Here is a 23,588-nt window from a genome sequence, read left to right on the forward strand (position 1 = left end):
GTAATACTACCAATCCGGGCTCCAGAGACATTACGAATATGTGAGTCAGACAAGAACAAATAATCTAATCTATGGAATGACATCTTGGCATGTGAATAAAATGTGTAGTCTCGGCCATTGGGGTTTATAGTACGCCAAACATCACGGACCTTCAGTTTTCTCAGGGAAGTTTTAAGCCTTTTCAAAAGCTTATAGGACACAGACGGTCTACCTACTGACGTGTCTACTGCCGGTTCAAGAGCGACATTGAAGTCGCCTCCCAAAACTAACAGTCCATCAGAAAAAGATGACAATAAAGCGAGGGTCTGAACGAGCCATGGTACTTGGCCTCTATTAGGCGCATATAGATTGGCGAATGTAACTGGAGAGTCACCAACTACCCCCTTTACAAAAATATACCTGCCCTCAGGATCCGCTGAAGTAGCGGTATGCTTGAAGGGAAGGTTTTTGTGTATAGCTACACTGACACCTCTACTGGCGGATTCATGTGTACTATGAAACCACTGAGCAAACTTCCTGGGAGGAAGATTAGGGATTTTATTTGTCCTAAAATGTGTCTCTTGCAGGAAGGCTACCGAGACTTTATCCCTCAGAAGGAGAGAGATGGTTTGAGACCTTTTGCATGGCTCGTTCAGCCCGTGTGCGTTTAGAGAGGCGACTACAATTGAGGACATGACAATATATATACTAAGGAGAAAAAGCATATATTATCCATGGAAATATCTGAGAGAGCATAGCATATATGAGCAGGATGAGGAAAGGAGGGGAAAGGGGAACAAGTAAAATAGAATAAAATAAAATAATATAAAATGAGAAAGATAACCAACAACATGTCAGGCTGGTATAAAACCAGCTCAGATGAAATATTCATCTAGAGAAAAGTAGGTGCCTACCTATCACCATCCAAGACAGGGTTGGATTGGCGAGGGGGCAGGTAAAGCACCTTTTGGTCTACAACAAAAAGGGGAGACCAACAACAAAAAATACTTCCAGCACCGGAATCTATCCGGACATTACCCTGCAAATAGGGAAAGAAAAAGTTGCCTTCATGGAGGCAGAGTTCCAAAACAGCAGAAGAGTGTCCCGGTTAAGGTCTGACGTCTCATACATAACTCTAAGCCAATAGTAAAAAAGTAAAAAATTGGCTCAAAAACAGAACAATCGTGAACAGGCCACTACCTTCCGCATAAAACACTATGCCGAGGGGCCGGGAGACAGTCATCTCTTATAGTAGAAAAATGAGGTAGGACCTAATATTGGCAGTCTATGTTAGCAGACAAATAGTACCAATGTCACCTTGGTTTGAGCTCAGGTAAGGGCTCCGTCCATCCTGCTGCGACCCAAACGATCTGACTTGTTTGCAGATGCCGTCTGCCAGGAGGACACACGTGGCGGGATAGGCAGGGGGCCATCTTGATCGGCTGGTAGCCACGAGGGGATCTCCACCGGAGGGACATCCAGGGACCTCCAAACTGACTCTAGGTCTGCGGGAGAGCGAACTGTAAGCAGCTTTCCATTCCTGGAGATCGCCAGCCCAAAGGGATATAGCCATCTGAACGGGGTCGACGTCTTCCTGAGGACTTCCAGTAAGGGCTTAAATAAGCGCCGCTTAGCCAGGGTAGATGGCGCTAGATCCTGGAACATCTGAATCGGCGTATTCTCATATTCTAGTACCTCCATTTCTCTTTGCCTTTTCAACAGTGCCGCGGTATCTACAAAACTTAGTAGGCCGCAAATCACGTCACGTGGCGGTTCTTGAGGTTTGGGCCTAGGGCGCAGCGCCCTGTGTATGCGCTCCACCACTATTCCCTCTGCTCTTTCCGGTTCAAGCATCATGGAAAATAACTCACGCGCCACTGTCGGCAAGGCCTCCGTCGCAATAGATTCAGGTAGGCCGCGGATGCGTATGTTGCGCCGGCGACTTCGATTCTCCTGGTCTTCCAGTTTCAAGAAGGCATCGTTCAATAGGGCCTTGTGAGATGCTAGCACCTCTGATGCTTTGCCTTCATAGGTCAAAATGGCTTCTTGCGTGCCTTCTAATGTGACCACTCTCTGGCCTAGATGTTTTATGTCGTCTTTGATGTCCGCCAGATCTTGTTTGAGAGGCGTAAGGGCCGATTCAAGAACCCGGCGAAGGGTCCGCTCCGATAGAGGCGGATCTCTGGGCCTTCTATCTGAAATATCAGAGCCGCTGCCCGCATCAGAGAGTTCTCCTGCGTCGGAGTCATGAGCATTAGACGCCGCCATATTGGCGCCTTTCTGTGTGGCAGCTCTCGGCGTTTTCCGGAGAAACTTCTCCATCTCTGGCTGTTTGGAGTGCCGTGGGGTCGACTCTGAACTTCCTCTGATCTTCTCCTTGCCAGGTTTCCCCATAATAAAGTAAATTATAGGCTTATATAGGGTTAGTGAGCCGGAATGCTGGAGGAGCTCAAGCTCATGCGGCCATTCAGCTGCGTGGCTAGGCTCCGCCCCCTAGTAGTTATATTCTTGTACATAGGAGCAGTATTATAGTAGTTATATTCTTGTACATAGGAGGCAGTATTATAGTAGTTATATACTTGTACATAGGAAACAATATTATAGTAGTTATATTCCTGTACATAGGGAGCAGTATTATAGAAGTTATATTCTTGTACATAGGAGCAGTATTATAGTAGTTATATTCTTGTACATAGGAGGCAGTATTATAGTAGTTATATTCGTGTACATAGGAGCAGTATTATAGTAGTTATATTCTTGTACATAGGAGCAGTATTATAGTAGTTATATTCTTGTACATAGGAGCAGTATTATAGTAGTTATATTCTTGTACATAGGAGCAGTATTATAGTAGTTATATTCTTGTACATAGGAGGCAGTATTATAGTAGTTATATCCTTGTACATAGGAGCAGTATTATAGTAGTTATATTCTTGTACATCGGAGCAGTATTATAGTAGTTATATTCTTGTACATAGGAGGCAGTATTATAGTAGTTATATTCTTGTACATAGGAGCAGTATTATAGTAGTTATATTCTTGTACATAGGAGCAGTATTATAGTAGTTATATTCTTGTACATAGGAGGCAGTATTATAGTAGTTATATCCTTGTACATAGGAGCAGTATTATAGTAGTTATATTCTTGTACATAGGAGCAGTATTATAGTAGTTATATTCTTGTACATAGGAGCAGTATTATAGTAGTTATATTCTTGTACATAGGAGCAGTATTATAGTAGTTATATTCTTGTACATAGGAGGCAGTATTATAGTAGTTATATTCTTTTACATAGGAGCAGTATTATAGTAGTTATATTCTTGTACATAGGAGCAGTATTATAGTAGTTATATTCTTGTACATAGGAGCAGTATTATAGCAGTTATATTCTTGTACATAGGAGGCAGTATTATAGTAGTTATATTCTTGTACATAGGAGCAGTATTATAGTAGTTATATCCTTGTACATAGGAGGCAGTATTATAGTAGTTATATTCTTGTACATAGGAGGCAGTATTATAGTAGTTATATTCTTGTACATAGGAGCAGTATTATAGTAGTTATATTCTTGTACATAGGAGGCAGTATTATAGTAGTTATATTCTTGTACATAGGAGCAGTATTATAGTAGTTATATTCTTGTACATAGGAGCAGTATTATAGTAGTTATATTCCTGTACATAGGAGCAGTATTATAGTAGTTATATTCTTGTACATAGGGAACAATATTTGTCCTCCATAGACTTTTTTACATGAATTATGTCTGAAGTTGCTATTTAAGCAGCTTTGTTAATAGGAAGACTATGAACCTCTGTGTAATTAGGATGATGCTGGGAGATGATTGTAGGTGTAGGGGTGTGATTTTTCACCTCCTTGTGAACTTTTCCTGCATTGTGGGGTTCTGCTGCTTTAATCTTGTTTCCTGAGGGGGTGGTAATAGGTTTTCTGCTCACCCTTGTTTAGAGGAGGCTGGTAATACCCGTCCTGCTGATTTGTGGATTTACCTTTTGTTTCTCTAGTCATAAACACTTATTTACTGTTGGCTCTGTAATCCATGGCATCAAACACTAGAAAGCTTCTCCAGTCTTACTTAATGTGGACTCCAGTTGCTCTTTCTTCTGAGCCCCCACAATTTGCAGCGCTCTGGTAGCTGGAAAAAGTTGAATGCAGCTGTTTGTGTGAATGGAGTCCAAAAAGAGTAGGTTCACATCTGCGGCACATCACTCCAGTTGTGTGTTCTATCAGAGTTACCGTACCCGCTATACCTGTTCACTACTGGGCACCGCTGGATCCCCTTTGACTTTAATGGAATCTGATGGGGATCTGGTGGGATTCTGGCATAAATATTGGAATTTTGCCAAACAGATACCACTGCGGCAGAAAGACAAACAGCCGGATACCCGCCAGATTCTAGTATAGTGGATGGGGATCCAGCAGTGATGCCTTCCATTTTTATGTCCTTTAAAATTATTAAGGGGGTTTTCCTCACAATAATAAGCGATGACTTATGCCTAGAATACGCCATCACTTATTAATCTGGGCTTCTTTGACTTCCATGATTTTTACAGATTTTACCCTCTTCCTATGCCCATCTCAAAGGAATATTCTCTATTATTATTATTATTATTATTATTATTATTATTTATTTTTATTTATTTTTTTCTTCTCAAAACTGAATTATTATGTAAAGAAAATTTCAATATCTCTGCTTGCTTCAGTGAAATAGGCTCATGGACAATTTGAATTCATAGGCTGAAAACCTTCACTAATCGTCGTGTCCTGTTACAAGAAAGTGCCCTGATACAATGTGACGAGCTCTGCACCTCTGTGGGGTGGAAGGATTTTTTTAGTATGCCAAGGTCTGTACAACCTTTCAGTAGGAAGTCAGAGCATGCTGGGAGTTGTAGTTTTGCAGCAGCTAGATGAGCTACAGGTTGTAGACCACTTGAATGGGAGTGGAGCTGCAGTACCTGGCATGACCACTGCACAATGGATGGAGCTGTCTGCTTCCGGCTCAGTCCACGGTGCTATTTCTGCCGCCTGCGACTACTGCCAGGTGTCAGACCCCCACGATCTGATATCCTGAGGATAAGTCATCAATATCTATAACCCAGTCAACCCCTTTAAGGGTTGTGGGGTTCTATCACAGACTCCACCACCACTGCGTAGTATCTACAAGGTGAATTTCTTCTTTAACCTCTTGGATACCGCCGCACGACTGTATACGCCGTGGCGGTAAGCTGTTATCAACTTATCTGTAACCCAACGTGTAAAAGCGCCGGCGCCTCATGGTGCTGCAGATCTCTGTGACCGCGCTGTCATTAGACAGCCGGGGTCACAGTAAGTATCTGGAGACCAGCCAAGGTGGTCTCCCTGCGTGGCACCCTGTCAATCATAATGTAAATTCTAAAAGCCGCCAGGGGCGCGCTCTTCTTAATGTGACAGCGCTCCCAGCTGGCTTCAAAATGAATTGACAGTCTGCAGTCTGTAAATTAACCCTTGACTGTGGCAGGAAGGGGTTAATTAACTTTTTTTCTTCATAAAAAATAAATAAATGAAAAGTTAAAAAAATTGATAAAGAAAATAAAAAAAGAAAGTTTATAGCTATAGTTAGTTTTAGCAATAGTATAGCAGACCACGTACACACGCACATCCCCCCCCCCCTTTTTTTGTTCATAAAATATTCAAATGTACACACTTTTTATTTTATTTTATTTTTTCTCCTTTTTGTTTTCGTAAGAATTGTAATTTTTTCTTTTATAGGTATTCGTTTTAGGCTACTTTCACACTAGCGTTCGGGGCTCCGCTTGTGAGCTCCGAACGCATCTGACCAGCCCTAATGCATTCTGAGTGGACACGGATCAGCTCAGAATGCATCCGCCTGCCAGCGTTCAGCCTCCGCTCCGCTCAGCAAGCGGACACCTGAACGCTGCTTGCAGCGTTCAGGTGTCCGCCTGGCCGTGCGGAGGCGAGCGGATCCGTCCAGACTTACAATGTAAGTCAATGGGGACGGATCCGTTTGAAGATGACACAGTATGGCTCAATCTTCAAACGGATCCGTCCCCCATTGACTTTCAATGTAAAGTCTGGACGGATCCGTCTGAAGCTACTTTCACACTTAGAATTTTTTCTAAGCTATAACGCAGACGGATCCGTTCTGAACGGATCCAAACGTCTGCATTATAGGAGCGGATCTGTCTGTGCAGACATCAGACGGACCCGCTCCGAACGCAAGTGTGAAAGTAGCCTTAGCTATATTTAGTATATCGGGGTTTTTTGCGTAAAACATATTAAAGCATGCATAATTTATTTTATTTTTCATTTATGGAAAGAAATTAAAAAAATAGTCAATAGCTTAAAATGTTTACTGAATACCTCAGGGGGTCAACATAAAAAAGTCACTTTGAAGGAGTTTCTAATATTTTGGCAGTGTACGCCGTCTGTTCTGGCAGCACGGTGCCATAGAACCAGCAACAGAAAAATAGTCAGTCCTTTGAAATTTTGCAGTGAGCCCAACCAGTAGATAAATGAAACAAATACCATCCATTTACATCATACGGTAATGGTTTTAGAAAATAAAAAATAAAAAAGATTTTCATAATTTTCTGTTTCCTTACATATATTTTTTTTTTATTATTTTTTTTATTTTGTTCTATATCTTATCTAGTGGCACAAAAGAAAAAGGTCTCGGGCTAATTTCACATCTGCGTTTTTGCTGGATCCGTCATGAATCAGTAAAAACGCTTCCGTCCTGATAATACAACCGTCTGCGCTCGTTATGAACGGATCTGGTTGTATTATCTCTAAAATAGCCATGACGGATCCGTCTCTAAAACCATTGTAAGTCAATGGGGGACGGATCCGTTTTCTTTTGTGTCAGAGAAAACGGATCCGCCATCATTGACTTACATTGTTAGTCATGACGCACCGCATCGGGGACAGAAAAAGGCTGCTTGCAGCGTTATTCTGTCCACGATGGGAAAGAAACCAAACGGAACGGAATGCATTCTGGTGACTCCTTTCCCGTCAGTTCAGTTTTGTCCCCATTGACAATGAATGACAGAGCTAAATGGCGGAAAGGGAAAACGCTGGTGTGAAAGTAGCCTAATTTTAAAGGGAACCTGTCACCGGTATTTTGTGCATAGAGCTGAGGACGTGGGTTGCTAGATGGCCGCTAGCACATCCGCAATATCCAGTCCCCATAGCTCTGTGTGCTTTTATTGTGTCAAAAAAAGATTTGATACATATGCAAATTAACCGGAGATGAGTCCTGTCCCCGACTCATCTCACATACAGGACTCATCTCAGGTTAATTTGCATATGTATCAAATCGTTTTTTGACACAATAAAAGCACACAGAGCTATGGGGACTGGGTATTGCGGATGTGCTAGCGGCCATCTAGCAACCTATGTCCTCAGCTCTATGCACAAAATCCCGGTGACAGGTTCCCTTTAAATCCGTGTAGGTCGGCTCAGAAATGGGTTATTTACCCAGGTAAGAACGGGGGTAAGCACTCTGGTAATGAAAAATCCCAGATGTTTATGTGCTGGAGGTTTCTGTTTCTTTGTCTTGGTGTCTCATTTGCTCTGTTGTGTACCTTCATTGTATGTGTAGTCTGTGGACATTGATCAGGTGACCCTATAAGGGGTAGACTTTACCACCTGCCTCCAGGCACTGAGCTCACCTCGGTGGTATAGTGACTGACGCTGCAGTCTTTCTTTTTTACTTTAGGTGCACACTCGCTCTGTCATAATCCCAGCGCCTCCTCCAGTGAAAGACGAGGCACCCTTACCACCCCCCGAACCTCAAGGAAACGGTGAGAAGTCGGCTGATGCCTCCGCAACACCCACAGAGAAAACCAAGAAAAAGGCCAAGATGTCAGATGAGGAGATCTTGGAAAAACTGAGTATGTACGGCTTATACTCCAGTTTCTGTGTTACTACCCTTATTTAGAAGAGTATTCTAGCAGCACAGAGTATTTCAGGAAATGTCCTTTCACATGCCTGTCGAAGGCGTGATGTGAGGAGGGGAATAAAGACCATTTGGAGGCCACAGGTTATGGAAGGAGCAGGGTCCACCAGCAGCACAGAGTATTTTAGAAGTAACATAGTAACATACTTTTATAAGGTCGAAAAAAGCCCTCTGTCCATCCAGTTCGGCCTGTTATCCTGCAAGTTGATCCAGAGGAAGGCAAAAAACCCTGTGAGGTAGAAGCCAATTCCCCCCCCCCCCCCTAAAGGGAAAAAAATTCCTTCCCGACTCCAATCAGGCATCAGAATAACTCCCTGGATCAACGACCCCTCTCTAGTAGCTATAGCCTGTAATATTATTACACTCCAGAAATACATCCAGGCCCCTCTTGAATTCCTTTATTGTACTCACCATCACCACCTCCTCAGGCAGAGAGCTCCATAGTCTCACTGCTCTTACCGTAAAGAATCCTCTTCTATGTTTGTGTACAAACCTTCTTTCCTCCAGACGCAGAGGATGTCCCCTCGTCACAGTCACAATCCTGGGGATAAATAGATGATGTGAGAGATCTCTGTACTGACCCCTGATATATTTATACATAGTAATTAGATCTCCCCTCAGTCGTCTTTTTTCTAAAGTGAATAACCCTAATTTTGACAATCTTTCAGGGTACTGTAGTTGCCCCATTCCAGTTATTACTTTAGTTGCCCTCCTCTGGACCCTCTCCAGCTCTGCTATGTCTGCCTTGTTCACAGGAGCCCAGAACTGTACACAGTACTCCATGTGTGGTCTGACTAATGATGTGTAAAGTGGTAGGACTATGTTCTTATCACCGGCATCTATGCCCCTTCTGATGCAACCCATTATCTTGTTGGCCTTGGCAGCAGCTGCCTGACACTGGTTTCTACAGCTTAGTTTGCTGTTTATTAAAATTCCTAGATCCTTTTCCATGTCAGTGTTACCCAGTGTTTTACCATTTAGTATGTACGGGTGACTTGCATTATTCCTTCCCATGTGCATAACTTTACATTTGTCAGTGTTAAACCTCATCTGCCACTTCTCTGCCCAAGCCTCCAATCTATCCAGATCCATCTGTAGTAGTATACTGTCCTCTGTAGTATATATACAGTATACTGTCCTCTGTAGTATATATACAGTATACTGTCCTCTGTAGTATATATACAGTATACTGTCCGCTGTAGTATATATACAGTATACTGTCCTCTGTAGTATATATACAGTATACTGTCCGCTGTAGTATATATACAGTATACTGTCCTCTGTAGTATATATACAGTATACTGTCCTCTGTAGTATATATACAGTATACTGTCCTCTGTAGTATATATACAGTATACTGTCCGCTGTAGTATATATACAGTATACTGTCCTCTGTAGTATATATACAGTATACTGTCCGCTGTAGTATATATACAGTATACTGTCCGCTGTAGTATATATACAGTATACTGTCCGCTGTAGTATATATACAGTATACTGTCCTCTGTAGTATATATACAGTATACTGTCCTCTGTAGTATATATACAGTATACTGTCCTCTGTAGTATATATACAGTATACTGTCCTCTGTAGTATATATACAGTATACTGTCCTCTGTAGTATATATACAGTATACTGTCCTCTGTAGTATATATATATATATATATACAGTATACTGTCCTCTGTAGTATATATATATATATACAGTATACTGTCCTCTGTAGTATATATATATATATATATATATATACAGTATACTGTCCTCTGTAGTGTATATATATATATACAGTATACTGTCCTCTGTAGTATATATATATACAGTATACTGTCCTCTGTAGTATATATATATACAGTATACTGTCCTCTGTAGTATATATATATACAGTATACTGTCCTCTGTAGTATATATATATATATACAGTATACTGTCCTCTGTAGTGTATATATATATATATATATACAGTATACTGTCCTCTGTAGTATATATACAGTATACTGTCCTCTGTAGTATATATATATACAGTATACTGTCCTCTGTAGTATATATATATACAGTATACTGTCCTCTGTAGTATATATATATACAGTATACTGTCCTCTGTAGTATATATATATATATACAGTATACTGTCCTCTGTAGTGTATATATATATATATATATACAGTATACTGTCCTCTGTAGTATATATACAGTATACTGTCCTCTGTAGTATATATACAGTATACTGTCCTCTTCAGTGTTAATTACTTTACACAGTTTAGTGTCATCTTAGAAAATTGACACTTTACTGTGCAAGCCTTCTACAAGATCATTAATAAATATATTGAAGAGAATAGGGCCCAATACTGACCCCTGAGGTACCCCACTAGTGACAGTGATCCCTCCAGTACTGACCTCTGAGGTACCCCACTAGTGACAGTGACTCCTCCAATACTGACCCCTGTGGTACCCCACTAGTGACAGTGATCCCTCCAGTACTGACCTCTGAGGTACCCCACTAGTGACAGTGACCCCTCCAATACTGACCCCTGAGGTACCCCACTAGTGACAGTGACCCAATCTGAGTGTGTACCGGTAATAACCACCCTCTGTTTTCTATCCCTCAGCCAGTTACTTACCCACATACAGACGTTTTCTCCCAGTCCGAGCATTCTCATTTTATATACTAACCTTTTATGTGGTACAGTGTCAAATGCTTTGGAGAAGTCCAGATACACGACATCCATTGATTCGCTGCTGTCAAGTCTAGAACTTACCTCCTCATAGAAACTGATTACATTAGTCTGACATGACCGATCCCTCACAAAGCCATGCTGATATGGCGTTATCTGCTTATTTTCATAGAGGTAGGGCAGTGTCATGGGACGAGGAGGGTAATGGAGAGAAGCGTGATCTCACTGAGGAGCCATCAGCAGCACAAATCTCTCTCCTGTCCTGATAGTTTGTTACAGTGTATCAGTGCAGTGAAAATGTATCTATTCAGACTCTCCAGTCTAGTCTGGATACAATTGAAACAAATATCAGCTGTGAGAAGTAGAAGATCTGTTCTGGATGGTGGCAAAAATGCTCCCATTCACTAACAGCAAGCAGAGATCTTGCAAAATAGTAAGAATTTAAAAACAAAAACTGTATCTGTGCAGGATTCCTGGGACTGGGTGTAATATGTCGGGAGGCCAGAAGGTGACAGATATTTTCCGTGGGTCGGGCCCCTTTAGATCTGGTGGATGCAGCTCCCCTGTAAGGTGGGATCCATGTAATCCCCTAGAACGTGATGGCAGCGGACATGACTAGGACTAACCGCAGCGCATGGAAGATGCGTCCTAACCTCACGTGTACACCACAAGTAGAGTGTGGCCTTAAAGGGGAAGTGTCTCCTGTGTAAACAGGGATCGATTCCCTGAGAGCTGGCCATACACATTAGATTACTTCTGGCTGAATCCCCCGACCATCTGACTTTCTTCCTTTGTATATGGCCCCCCCCCCCCCCCCCCCCCCCGACTCCCTCTCGATGGTAGATGTTGGGGAGATGAGAACTGGGCAGTTGGATTTTAACCCAGGTGATTAGAGGGTTAACGTGGAAATATGTGCTGTGTTTACAGGAAGCATCGTGAGTGTGGGGGACCCCAAGAAAAGGTACACCAGATTCGAGAAGATCGGGCAGGGGTGAGTACATAGCTTGATGTTCAAGGGGTTAAATATTGATGCGCCATCCTTAGGCTAGGCCATCGATATCTGATCGGTGGGGGTCCAAGCATTCGAAGAGACCGTGGCGCTCAGGCAAGAGCTGTGGCCTCTTTATAGCGCCATACATTGTATAGTGGCAGTACTTGGTATTGCATCTCAGTCCCATTCACCGGAATTGCAGAAAAACCATGTGGACCAAGGAAGGGGCAGAGCACCGTGTGCCCTTCCACAAGTTTATCATTGGGGGTGTCAGGAGTCAGACCCCCCCCCCCCCCCCCCCCCAACGATTTGATATTGATGACGTATCCTGAGAATTGGTCGTGGGTATTTAGCTTGTGGAAAACCTCTTAAAGGGATATCTCTTTCACAGGGATTTATGGATGGTGATTGGTGGGGGGCAGATTTAAAAGTTGGGTGACTAGTATGGCAGATACACCACCAACCAGTTTTTCTCAATGCTTGAAGAGTACACAATGCACCATGCAGGAATTTGGAAAAGCTAGTTGTCCTCACATTGGAGGTATCCATACGTGACGAGGTCGACTTGTCATTCAGAAATCTGGGAAAGTTGGATGGCAGTCAACACAACCCCAATTTCAGCTCTTAAAGGGGTTGTCACCCAGTTTTTGAAAAGGGAGTCTGGGAAAGCTGGGTGACAGCCCGTGAACTGTGAACTTAGATTGCAGTTATTTGTTTGTTACCCATCTTTCTAAGGGGGGATTCACACGACCATAAGTGTTTTGTGGTCTGCAAACCATGGACACCGGCCATGTGCATGTCGCGGTGAAGTTTAGGATATCTCGCAGCAACATGCGGCCCGCAGGCCCATTGAAGTGAAAGGGTCCTCACCGTGATGCAGCATGCGCGCGGCCGATATCCGTGGTTTGCGGACCACAAAACACTTAGTCGTGTGAATGCCACCAAACAGCACAGCCCCTTCATTTCGGAAGACAGGCATTAGGACCCTGCAGCAGCCCAGGTGATGCAGGGAAGGTCTACTGTAAGGACTAGCTGGATAAAACTTAAATTGCCAAAAACGAGGCCATATGTCACGGGACAAAGAAGACCCCTATAATTAACCATTGCTTTATTGTGCCCTATTGACTCTAATATGGTGGAGGAAAGCCTATATAGCAATGCCCTTAAAGTTCCCATAATCCCCCACAGCCGGGGCGGATTGGCCATAGACCTTACAGGGCAATATCCCGGTGGGCTGATGCCCAGGGGGCCACCATGCCAGTTTGCCAGTGGAAGTTTTTGGGGATGTATTTTGTTACGGACTGTGGCATTTGGCCCAGTTGGGTGGTATAATGTGCCACACTATGGTATTGCTGGCCCGGCTTTCCATCAATTTGGACCCAACCACAAAACGGGGCCACTTTTAGTATTTAATTTTTTTCCAGGGCCACTTTAAGTTCCCAGTCCGCCCCTGCCCCACAGACATAGCTGGCAACAGTCCAATATCTGCGGGGACTGTCCTTAATTCTCAGACAATCCCTTTGGACTGTCATGGGCCGAAAATGGGTGGGACTTGTCCAAAAAAGGGTGCACTGTTTGGGTCGTGTTCCCAGGGTGGAGCCTATTTGTCCCGAATTTATCTACTGCAGAGTTGGTAATTTATGCATGCACCAATCCGACCCTTCTGGTAACCCCCCACTGTGTAGCCTCTCAGGGGTCGCCCCCTCGTTCCCAGGTTTTAGTAGGTAGGTTTGTCATTCTGGATGTAGGATCTGCAACGGAGACTGCTTTAGATCCCAGAATGTCATCCGGTTACATTATCCCTCTACAACGAGGTAGGGGTTGCTTTTCAGTACTCCAGGAAAGCTGGGTATGGGATGGGCTGGCAATCTTTAGTTCTCAGATAGGCTTTCCCAGAGCCCTGAATGGCAATGATGCCTAGTTACCCGCAGCCTGTACCCCTTAACTATTTTATCGCTATCCTTGCCAGGTAGATTTGCCTTTCTGTACTCTAGGAAAGCTGGGTGGGATCTGAAATAATGGCTGTTCTGGTTCTGACCCAGTTTTCCCAGTAACGGATAAGAGTCCGTATTGAGGGATTTCTTTAAAATGCAGTACTATCCCTTTATAACAAGGTGCCATTTCTTTAGGGGAGGGGGGCACCTTGAATGCCGCAGGGGTGTCCATCACGGGATGATAATCGCTCTCCTGGCAGACGGCTAGTGTCACATTCCTGCGCTGCGCTGGGCCTGGCACGCAGAGTCAGAGAGCCGCCCGGTGCCAGCACAGTTAATAATACCGGTCATGGGCCAGCGGGCACCGTGCATTTGCTCACAGTCGGGGAATGCCCCGGCATGAGATTATCCGCATGAGCGTTCCTCTTTGTCTTCCTGTCGGCCTGGTTTTAACCTGGCAAGAGATGCGAGGCCGTCCGCCAGCAGCGTGCGCCCTCTGACAGAAATGGGTCAGGGTGAGAACGTTTGCATGAATCCAACCCCTACAATGTCGCCCATGTGCCCTGATTACTAAGGGGCCGCGCAGGACTGTAGAAAAGCTGGGTGACGCCCTCTTCTGTGGCTGTCCATCGCAACGTCATGAAAGTAAATGGGGTCGCGTTGCGACTCAAGTGCCATCACCCGACAGTCGCAAGGAATCCAGGAGGTAAGGAAGTACAGATCGGTGGCGGTAGTGATTGGAGTTCACACAAGGTCCCCATGACGCCGCCGCCCGTCTTATTGAATTTTTTTTATAGCGCCCCCACTTTTAGGATGGACACTCCTCAAAATTTAAACCGCAAGGGCGACAGCTTCTCCGCATGGATGCAGGTGAGGCAGTCGCCCTGTGTCTCCTCCGTCTGTATGGCTATGATGTCTATTATGACGTGGTCCAGAAGGGAGTCAGCTGTGGGTTGTTAGGAGCGGCATCCTGGTGGCATCCATGCTAGTCACTGTGGCGGGGAGATCCTATTGTCTCCTCCTCTTCCCTCTCGTCTTTTTTTTTTTTTTGGGGTCCATAATCCTATTATACATGCACTCTGAAGTATACTTATTTAACCAAGAATTAAAGGGGTTGTTCAAGAATAACGGGGGCCGCACCTGTAAGATGACTTACCTGCTTCCCGGTGCTTGCTCACTGCTCCTTCTCCTCCAGGCCTGTGATGCTCCCCTAGGCTTCATTGATGTCAACATCCGGTTTGACATCGCCGCCTCCGGTCACTGAACACAGCGGTGACTGGCTCTCCTTACGTCATCACAAATTGTCACATGTCGCAACGGGATCCAGTCTCCACAGCAGCCAGCGATTGGCTGCGGGCTATGGCACGCCGAATGTTGACATTGAGGGAGCCCAGCGGAGCATCGCAGGCCGGGAGGAGAAGGAGGCGGCATCGGGAAGAAGGTAAGTAATCCTTCCGTTACAGGTCCGGCCAAATTGGGGGGGGGGGGAGAGGTTGGCCAAACCTTCCCCCCATTCTTTCACAACCCCTTTAAGAAAGTCGGTCTTCGTGTTTTATCTTTGGGATGTGAATCATACCAAGTGAAGACCTGTTACTGGATGGACCCTTTATTATATGAGCGTTCTATGTGCTTCCTGACAAGAGGGTCTCCACCAAGGGACAAGAACGGGCCCAGAATCGGTCGCATTTTGAGGGGAAGGGAGTTTTTTTTTTTTTTTTTTTGCTGTAATGTATCGTGGTCTTGTTGTATTTGGTGTGATGACCTATGGCAATCCCCTGATAGACCCACATCTGGGGAAACGCATCAGGGGCATTTTGGAGGTCTTCTCATTACCAGTAATATATATTTGTCACCTCTTCCCATATTTGTGTGGTTTTTTTTTGTATTATGTTGTGATGTTATGTACAGGGCCAGAAATTTTGGCAATTCTTTGGCAATTCCTTTGGAAAAATTAAAAAGAGCAATCTGCGATAACGAAGAAACTGCTAATAAGAATTGTAAAAAACTCCAGGGAAGAGATCAACTACTCCTGGTCTTCTATGTGCTACATGGTTACTGGAGACTTCTGGTTCCAGATGGACAAGCCCTTTAAGCATTTTGTGTCTGAATGTGTCTCTCGTTCCTCGCAGGGCATCAGGAACCGTGTACATTGCATTGGAAGTGGCCACTGGACAAGAGGTAAGGAGTCCATGTCTGTCACACAAGATGTGGTTGGTGGGTTGCACGTGGCACTTGTGTGAACACTTAGCCCTGCCACCACCACAGCCCCACTCCTTCTTCTTTTCTGAGGTTCACTACATCAAAGTGGTTGGGCTTAAAGGGCATCTGTGGCTGACCTGTTACATGCGCACTTGGCAGCTGAAGGCATCTGTGTTGGTCCCATGTTCCTATGTGTCCGCATTGCTGAGAAAAATGATCTTTTGATATATGCAAATGAGCCTCTAGGAGCAACGGGGGCGTTGCCGTTACACCTAGAGGCTCTGCTTTCTGCAACTGCCGCAACCTGATTGTCAGGGTCAGGGGTGATCACGTCTACACTGCCTGGTCCTGCCAATCAAAGGGCAGAGGGAGTGGCAGTTGCAGAGAGAGCAAAGCCTCTAGGTGTAACGGTAACGCCCCCGTTGCTCCCAGAGGCTCATTTGCATATAATAAAACATAATTTTTCTCAGCAATGGGGACACATATGAACATGGGACCAACACAGACGCCTTCAGCTGCCAAGTGCACATGTAAAAGGTCAGCCAGTGTCATAGGTACAAAACTGCTGACAGATGCCCTTTAATCATAACCAGGCCCCATAGATAGCAATGGACCCTCCATCCTTATCAGGACACGTTGCTTTTATGAATTGCCTCCCCTCCCCCCATTCCTTGCAATATTAAATAATATGTAATTATTATTTTTTTACAGGTGGCAATTAAGCAGATGAATCTAAAACAGCAGCCAAAGAAAGAGTTAATTATTAACGAGATCCTTGTAATGAGGGAAAACAAGAATCCAAACATCGTAAACTATCTTGACAGGTGAAATGATTTTAAAAATTATTATTTTTTTTTGATGGGGGAGGTAGAGTTGGCATTTCAAGCGGCTGTGGTAACCCTCCGCTGTAATGTGGACCACACACGGTAGATGCATATTGGCCGAAACCTGCCAGGAGTGGCCGACCACGCGGTGCATATGAGGCCTCCCGGCTTTCCCAGCAGATGTCGGGGGACAGAAGGGGCGGACATGTTGGGTTTTAACATTCCTGTTACTTTTGTTCTCTGTAAATAAGCTGCCCGTCTGGTAAGGGTTTTCTACTCTCTGCCTTTAACAGCACCTGCATGCTCGGCCGAGCCTTGCACCAGCATATGGGGGGGGGGGGGATCCGGAGAGCTAATGGCTGGCCAGTATCCCAACACACATAGGGGCAAGTGCACATGAGATTGGGGGGAAGGGGGTGTATGGCTCTTATTTATTGGGGTTTATAGTGGTGGCAATTTTTTTTTTTTTTTTTTTTGTAAGACTTGTTGTCGTCTTTGATACTTTTTTTGCGTCTCCTCCCGCTCTGCAGTATGGCTGGTCCTACTCATGGAATAACCTTTCTGATTGCAGTTACCTGGTTGGGGAAGAGCTGTGGGTGGTCATGGAGTACCTGGCCGGGGGGTCGCTGACGGATGTAGTCACGGAGACCTGCATGGCTGAAGGACAGATAGCCGCCGTCTGCAGGGAGGTAACGCTGATCTCTTTTTCACATCGCTAAATACATCAGTGTTCATGGATATGCACGCGTCACCGTCGCAATTCAATCCGTGCAGGGCCTAGATTTTCCATGACTTAAAGGGGTTCTCCCGTGACTAATGTGAAAAAAGAAAGTCAGACATCATATAGCACATGATAATCTCTTCCTAACAAAGCTAGAACCAGCCCTGTACCTCACATGGGTCCAGAGATCTCCCCATTCACTGCTCTGCTAGATTTATATTAAGTTGGTAGCTCAGGGAGCGTGTCCTTTCGTCTGCTGCAGCTCAGGGAGCGTGTCCTTTCGTCTGCTGCAGCTCAGGGAGCGTGTCCGTAACTCAGGAGGCAGCTAAAGGATGAAACTGAGCATGTGCTTCCATTTTATTTATTTTTTTGCTCCCATTAAAAACCATTTGGTGTGACAAATAGGCGATTAGGGTGGGGTGCCTAAACTCTTGCAACTTTTTTCATTTTTAAATTATCTTTTGTCCTGATGCGACCAGAAACCTCTCGAAGGAATCCTCTCTGGAGCGTACGTCACAGTCTCTGGACTACAGATGTGATTATAGGGGGGTTAACGAGGGTTCATGTGTACGAGGCGGTCTGTCTGCTCGGAGATGGGAATAAATGTGTCTGTTCCGGCTCCGCCGTCTGTGACCTTATTGTTCTGTCTTATCCACAGTGTCTTCAGGCCTTAGAGTTCCTGCACGCGAACCAAGTTATCCACCGAGACATAAAGAGCGACAACATCCTGCTGGGGATGGACGGGGCCGTGAAATTAAGTAGGTGACGCAAGTCTGGCACTGTCATTTCATAAAGTGAGGGGTGACCGAAAGAAGGGGCGGGTAGAAAGAGGGTAAAGAGAGAGAGTGTGTGAGAGAGAGAGAGAGGAGGTGTAGAGTATTAAAGAGGGGTAGGGAGGGAGAAAAAGGGGTGAAAAACGGAGATGAAGAAAGTCATTTCCCAGAATGAGCACTCTGATTCCCATCACAACCACCTTTAGTCTGGGGCTGCAGGTAGTATGTGATTGGAGGTGCCGTAAAGAAACCCTGATATTGTGGAGAGGCGGTAATGTTGAAGGTGAATATTGTGTCTTCTTTTAGCGGACTTTGGGTTTTGTGCCCAGATTACCCCTGAAGAAAGTAAGCGCAGTACAATGGTTGGAACCCCCTACTGGATGGCACCTGAAGTAGTAACACGCAAAGCGTACGGTCCAAAAGTGGATATCTGGTCTCTGGGGATCATGGCCATAGAAATGGTAGAAGGAGAGCCGCCATACTTAAATGAAAATCCTCTCAGAGTAAGTGATGCTATATAGTAGTTATATTCTTAGACATAGTGGAGCAGTATTATAGTAGTTATATTCTTGTAGATAGGAGGCAGTATTATAGTAGTTATATTCTTGTAGATAGGAGGCAGTATTATAGTAGTTATATTCTTGTACATAGGAGCAGTATTATAGTAGTTATATTCTTGTACATAGGAGCAGTATTATAGTAGTTATATTCTTGTACATAGGAGCAGTATTATAGTAGTTATATTCTTGTACATAGGAGCAGTATTATAGTAGTTATATTCTTGAACATAGGAGGCAGTATTATAGTAGTTATATTCTTGTACATAGGTGGCAGTATTATAGTAGTTATATTCTTGTACATAGGAGCAGTATTATAGTAGTTATATTCCTGTACATAGGAGCAGTATTATAGTAGTTATATTCTTGTACATAGGAGCAGTATTATAGTAGTTATATTCTTGTACATAGGAGCAGTATTATAGTAGTTATATTCTTGTACATAGGAGCAGTATTATAGTAGTTATATTCTTGTATATAGGAGCAGTATTATAGTAGTTATATTCTTGTACATAGGAGCAGTATTATAGTAGTTATACTCTTGTACATAGGAGCAGTATTATAGTAGTTATATTCTTGTACATAGGAGCAGTATTATAGTAGTTATATTCTTGCACATAGGGGGCAGTATTATAGTAGTTATATTCTTGCACATAGGGGGCAGTATTATAGTAGTTATATTCTTGCACATAGGAGGCAGTATTATAGTAGTTATATTCTTGCACATAGGGGGCAGTATTATAGTAGTTATATTCTTGCACATAGGGGGCAGTATTATAGTAGTTATATTCTTGCACATAGGGGGCAGTATTATAGTAGTTATAATCTTGTACTTAGGAGGTAGTATTATAGTAGTTATAATCTTGTACTTAGGAGGTAGTATTATAGTAGTTATATTCTTGTACATAGGAGCAGTATTATAGTAGTTATATTCTTGTACATAGGAGCAGTATTATAGTAGTTATATTCTTGCACATAGGGGGCAGTATTATAGTAGTTATATTCTTGCACATAGGGGGCAGTATTATAGTAGTTATATTCTTGCACATAGGAGGCAGTATTATAGTAGTTATATTCTTGCACATAGGGGGCAGTATTATAGTAGTTATATTCTTGCACATAGGGGGCAGTATTATAGTAGTTATATTCTTGTACATAGGAGCAGTATTATAGTAGTTATATTCTTGTACATAGGAGGCAGTATTATAGTAGTTATAATCTTGTACTTAGGAGGTAGTATTATAGTAGTTATATTCTTGTACGTAGGAGCAGTATTATAGTAGTTATATTCTTGTACGTAGGAGGCAGTATTATAGTAGTTATATTCTTGTATATAGGAGGTAGTATTATAGTAGTTATATTCTTGTACATAGAGGCAGTATTATAGTAGTTATATTCTTGTACATAGGAGGCAGTATTATAGTAGTTATATTCTTGTACATAGGAGGCAGTATTATAGTAGTTATATCCTTGTACATAGGAGGCAGTATTATAGTAGTTATATTCTTGTACATAGGAGTAGTATTATAGTAGTTATATTCTTGTACATAGGAGCAGTATTATAGTAGTTATCTTCTTGTACATAGGAGGCAGTATTATAGTAGTTATATTCTTGTATATAGGGGGCAGTATTATAGTAGTTATATTCTTGCACATAGGGGGCAGTATTTGTCAGGACGTGGCTGATGGTGACTGTTTCTTGACTTGTGATTTTTCTTTTCCTATACACAGGCGCTCTACCTTATTGCTACTAATGGTACTCCAGAACTGCAGGAACCAGAGAAGTTGTCTGTTACGTTTAAGGACTTTCTCAACCAATGCCTGGAGATGGATGTAGAGAAGAGAGGGTCTGCGGGAGATCTTCTTCAGGTAAGCTGAAATCTCATGTTGTTCCCCTACAGGGTAAATGAAGTATTACACAATTATCATTAAATTCACTAGACTTTATATGTAATGCATGGAGATGCCTCATGTAGCCAGTAGTAGATGAGGGTCCACATTTTCTGTAGCGGATGGACACTGACTCTCATGTCTGGATTGTGCTCTGTTCTTCGTATATCACTGTGTTAGATGAGAATTATTGCTGTGGCTGTGACCTCGGTGTAGATTTGCAGTGGAAGCGTGTTCTCCTGTTTCTCTGTGGGATCTCCGATGTTTGGCCTCCGCTCCGCAGACCATATTGCATTGAGCAGGTGGTTTCTCCTGCAGAACGGCTTGTGTTCCGGTGACTGACGGGGAGCGCTGAGCTCATCCCATATGGATAGACTCTCCAGACGTTCTCCATAGAAATGATGCAAAAGCCAGCACACTGCGCCCGCTGCTGATCCTGGACCCATCATTCTCCATCACGTGGCATCGGCTGCTGAACTTCTGTATTTGAGGAATTAGTAATTACATATTGCGTAAATGTTTTATCGTGGGAGTGCCAACTGGTGGCGAGGTGCTTGGGGTGCTGGAGTGGTGGTGGATGGGGAGTCTGCTAGGGCTTGAGCACTGGATTTGGGTGTCAAGATGGTGCCAGGGTGCTGGACCATTATTTTACGGGTGAATTTACACACTTGCTTTACTCTTGTGCTGATCTACATTTAGTATTATACTCCAGTTGCATACAAAGCTGCATTCAGTCGATCAGCACTGTACTATATAACAGTTATAGGGGTTCTCCTATAAGTAATGTAAAAAAAATGAATATCGGACATCATATTGCACATGACAATCTCTTTTTAACAACCTTAGAACCAGACCTGTACCTCACATGGATCCAGAGATCTCTCCATCCATTGCTGAAATTGCTCTGCTAGATTCATTTCAGGCTGCCAGCTTAGGGGCATGTCCTTTCTGCTGCAGTTCATGGCAGATGAAGGATGGGACGGAGTATGTGCTTCCATCTCGGTGAGCAGGACAGAGAAATTAGAAAAAGAGCAAACAGCAGGTGGCGCTGTACAATAGCTCAGTGGCTATACTAAATCTTTTTAATTACATGCAATTGCTAAATTAATCATCAAAATGTAAACTATTTTTCGAGGGACAACCTGTTTTAAGCTGAAATCCTATCGAACTTCTGTGCAGTGTTCAGTTTAACCTTTACATCTGTATACCACTGCTCCCAACCTGCAGGGGGCAACCTCAATTTTACAGGCCAGCAGCAGAACGGCAGCTTTGGTTGTGAATGGAGTATAAGGTAACGTATTATGGTTATGTCTCTTCTTAATGTTTCTACTTTTACTTTTTTTTTTCCGGCCAGCACCCATTCCTGAAGACCGCCGAGCCCCTCTCCAGCCTCACCCACCTCATTATCGCAAGTAAGGAGGCGACCAAGAAAAACCATTAAGTACTGGGACGCATTGATTTGTGAACTCCTGGCCTTGGGCGTAATGACCGCTCGCTTGGCCGGCTTTTCTGTGTGTACGGATCCTGCGGCCGCTCCCTGGAGTGTAACGGACTGAACGGCGAGTGACGCTACATGTGAAGATTCAAATTTATTTTTTTTTCTCTCTCTCGTTTTGGAGCTTTGACGATTAATGATCTGAATAAATGAAACATCTTGTTCTCTAAGCGCGGATTTGTCCGAATTCTCTGCAAAGAGTATAAGTAGGTAGAGCGTCATGGTAGCATACCTTAAAGGGCCTCGACACCTAAACGCACCAGCGGCGTTCTAAGAGGAGCAGCGAACATCAGAAGTAAATGTATATGATCTCAGCTCTGGAGTTCCATGACTTAAAGTGATATAAACAACAAACGAGAAAACCGTATGAAAGCCGCACATCCAAGGACCAAATCAATGTTTCTTTTATTAGGGAAAAACACAAACACATAGAAAAATTGTATACAATGAACTCAGTGCAAGATAAAATATGACCAAGCACAGACCAATGCCTCACGATGTCCCAGATCTGGATAGAACATGTGTAGCCGGGGACAATAGAATAGCCAGTAACTAAGGTAGATCCCAATAGTGATGATGTGACCTCAATAAATATGGCGCTGTACCTAGAAGTTGTAGAACGGTCCCAGGCTATGAAGTGAGCATTGTCAAGAACGCCCCATGCGTATCGCCAGGAATACCCAGCTTCCTCAGGGGTCCTATGAAGTGAGCATTGTCAAGAACGCCCCATGCGTATCGCCAGGAATACCCAGCTTCCTCAGGGGTCAAGGGTTAATATCGGATAGATCCCTAGATATACACATAAGTTAATAAATACATGACTTCTCCAAATGAAATCGCCTATATGTGGTCGGAGACGCAATGTGGCCATGTCCCAGGCAAAGTAAAGCGTCAGACGCATGCTGCGGTATTTGTCCGGCCGCCCCTCGGCCTGTTTGCCGCGCTGCGGTGGGACCTCTGACCTGTCCCCTTTTATAGTGAATGGGGCCGGGTCGGGCTTCCGGCAGTACACGTGTGCAATCGTTAGTACGGATCCGGTAGGCTGTTTCCCATGCCAGACAAACCTAACGCTAGTGTGAAAGTAGCCATACGAGATGAGGTACGGACAGTGTAACATGGAAACATCACTGATGTTTGGTGTGACTAGTCTGATGCTGTAATCCGGATGTTGGTAAATGTCTGGATTGTGGCGTTAATAAAACAGCCTATTTAGGAGCAGAGGGATTAGATGAGTGAGCAGCTTCTCACTCCTTTTCTGGAATTAAAAGACCCCCATACAGTCATGTGAAAAAATTAGGACACCCTTTGAAAGCATGTGGTTTTTTGTAACATTTTTAATAAATGGTTATTTCATCTCCGTTTCAACAATACAGAGAGATTAAAGTAATCCGACTAAACAAAGAAAACTGAAGAAAAGTCTTTTCAAGATCTTCTGTAAATGTCATTCTACAAAAATGCCTATTCTAACTGAGGAAAAAGATAGGACACCCTTGCCCCTAATAGCGAGTGTTACCTCCTTTGGCTGAAATAACTGCAGTGAGACGGTTCTTGTAGCCATCTACCAGTCTTCGACATCG

At 43.7% G+C, this 23,588-nt stretch overlaps 1 protein-coding gene across 2 annotated transcripts in view; it reads left to right on the forward strand.

Annotated features, from left to right (window-relative positions):
• Positions 1–22,929, forward strand: part of PAK1 (p21 (RAC1) activated kinase 1) — a 65,884-nt gene extending 42,955 nt beyond the window's left edge. The window contains exons 7-15 of one of the 2 annotated variants that reach the window (XM_040426418.1): positions 7,713–7,887; positions 11,555–11,618; positions 15,682–15,730; positions 16,463–16,575; positions 17,147–17,264; positions 17,955–18,054; positions 18,376–18,572; positions 20,358–20,495; positions 21,871–22,929. In XM_040426418.1, coding sequence (XP_040282352.1) covers positions 7,713–7,887; positions 11,555–11,618; positions 15,682–15,730; positions 16,463–16,575; positions 17,147–17,264; positions 17,955–18,054; positions 18,376–18,572; positions 20,358–20,495; positions 21,871–21,957 — 1,041 coding nt within the window. In that variant the 3' untranslated portion in view covers positions 21,958–22,929. Of the gene's footprint in view, positions 1–7,712; positions 7,888–11,554; positions 11,619–15,681; positions 15,731–16,462; positions 16,576–17,146; positions 17,265–17,954; positions 18,055–18,375; positions 18,573–20,357; positions 20,496–20,834; positions 21,359–21,870 lie in introns of those variants that run through there. The other variant, XM_040426419.1, reaches the window with a different exon arrangement.
• The last annotated feature ends 659 nt before the right edge of the window (positions 22,930–23,588 follow it).

Source organism: Bufo bufo, chromosome 3 (assembly GCF_905171765.1).
Source record: "Bufo bufo chromosome 3, aBufBuf1.1, whole genome shotgun sequence".
In the NCBI taxonomy this organism is placed as follows: Eukaryota; Metazoa; Chordata; class Amphibia; order Anura; family Bufonidae; genus Bufo; species Bufo bufo.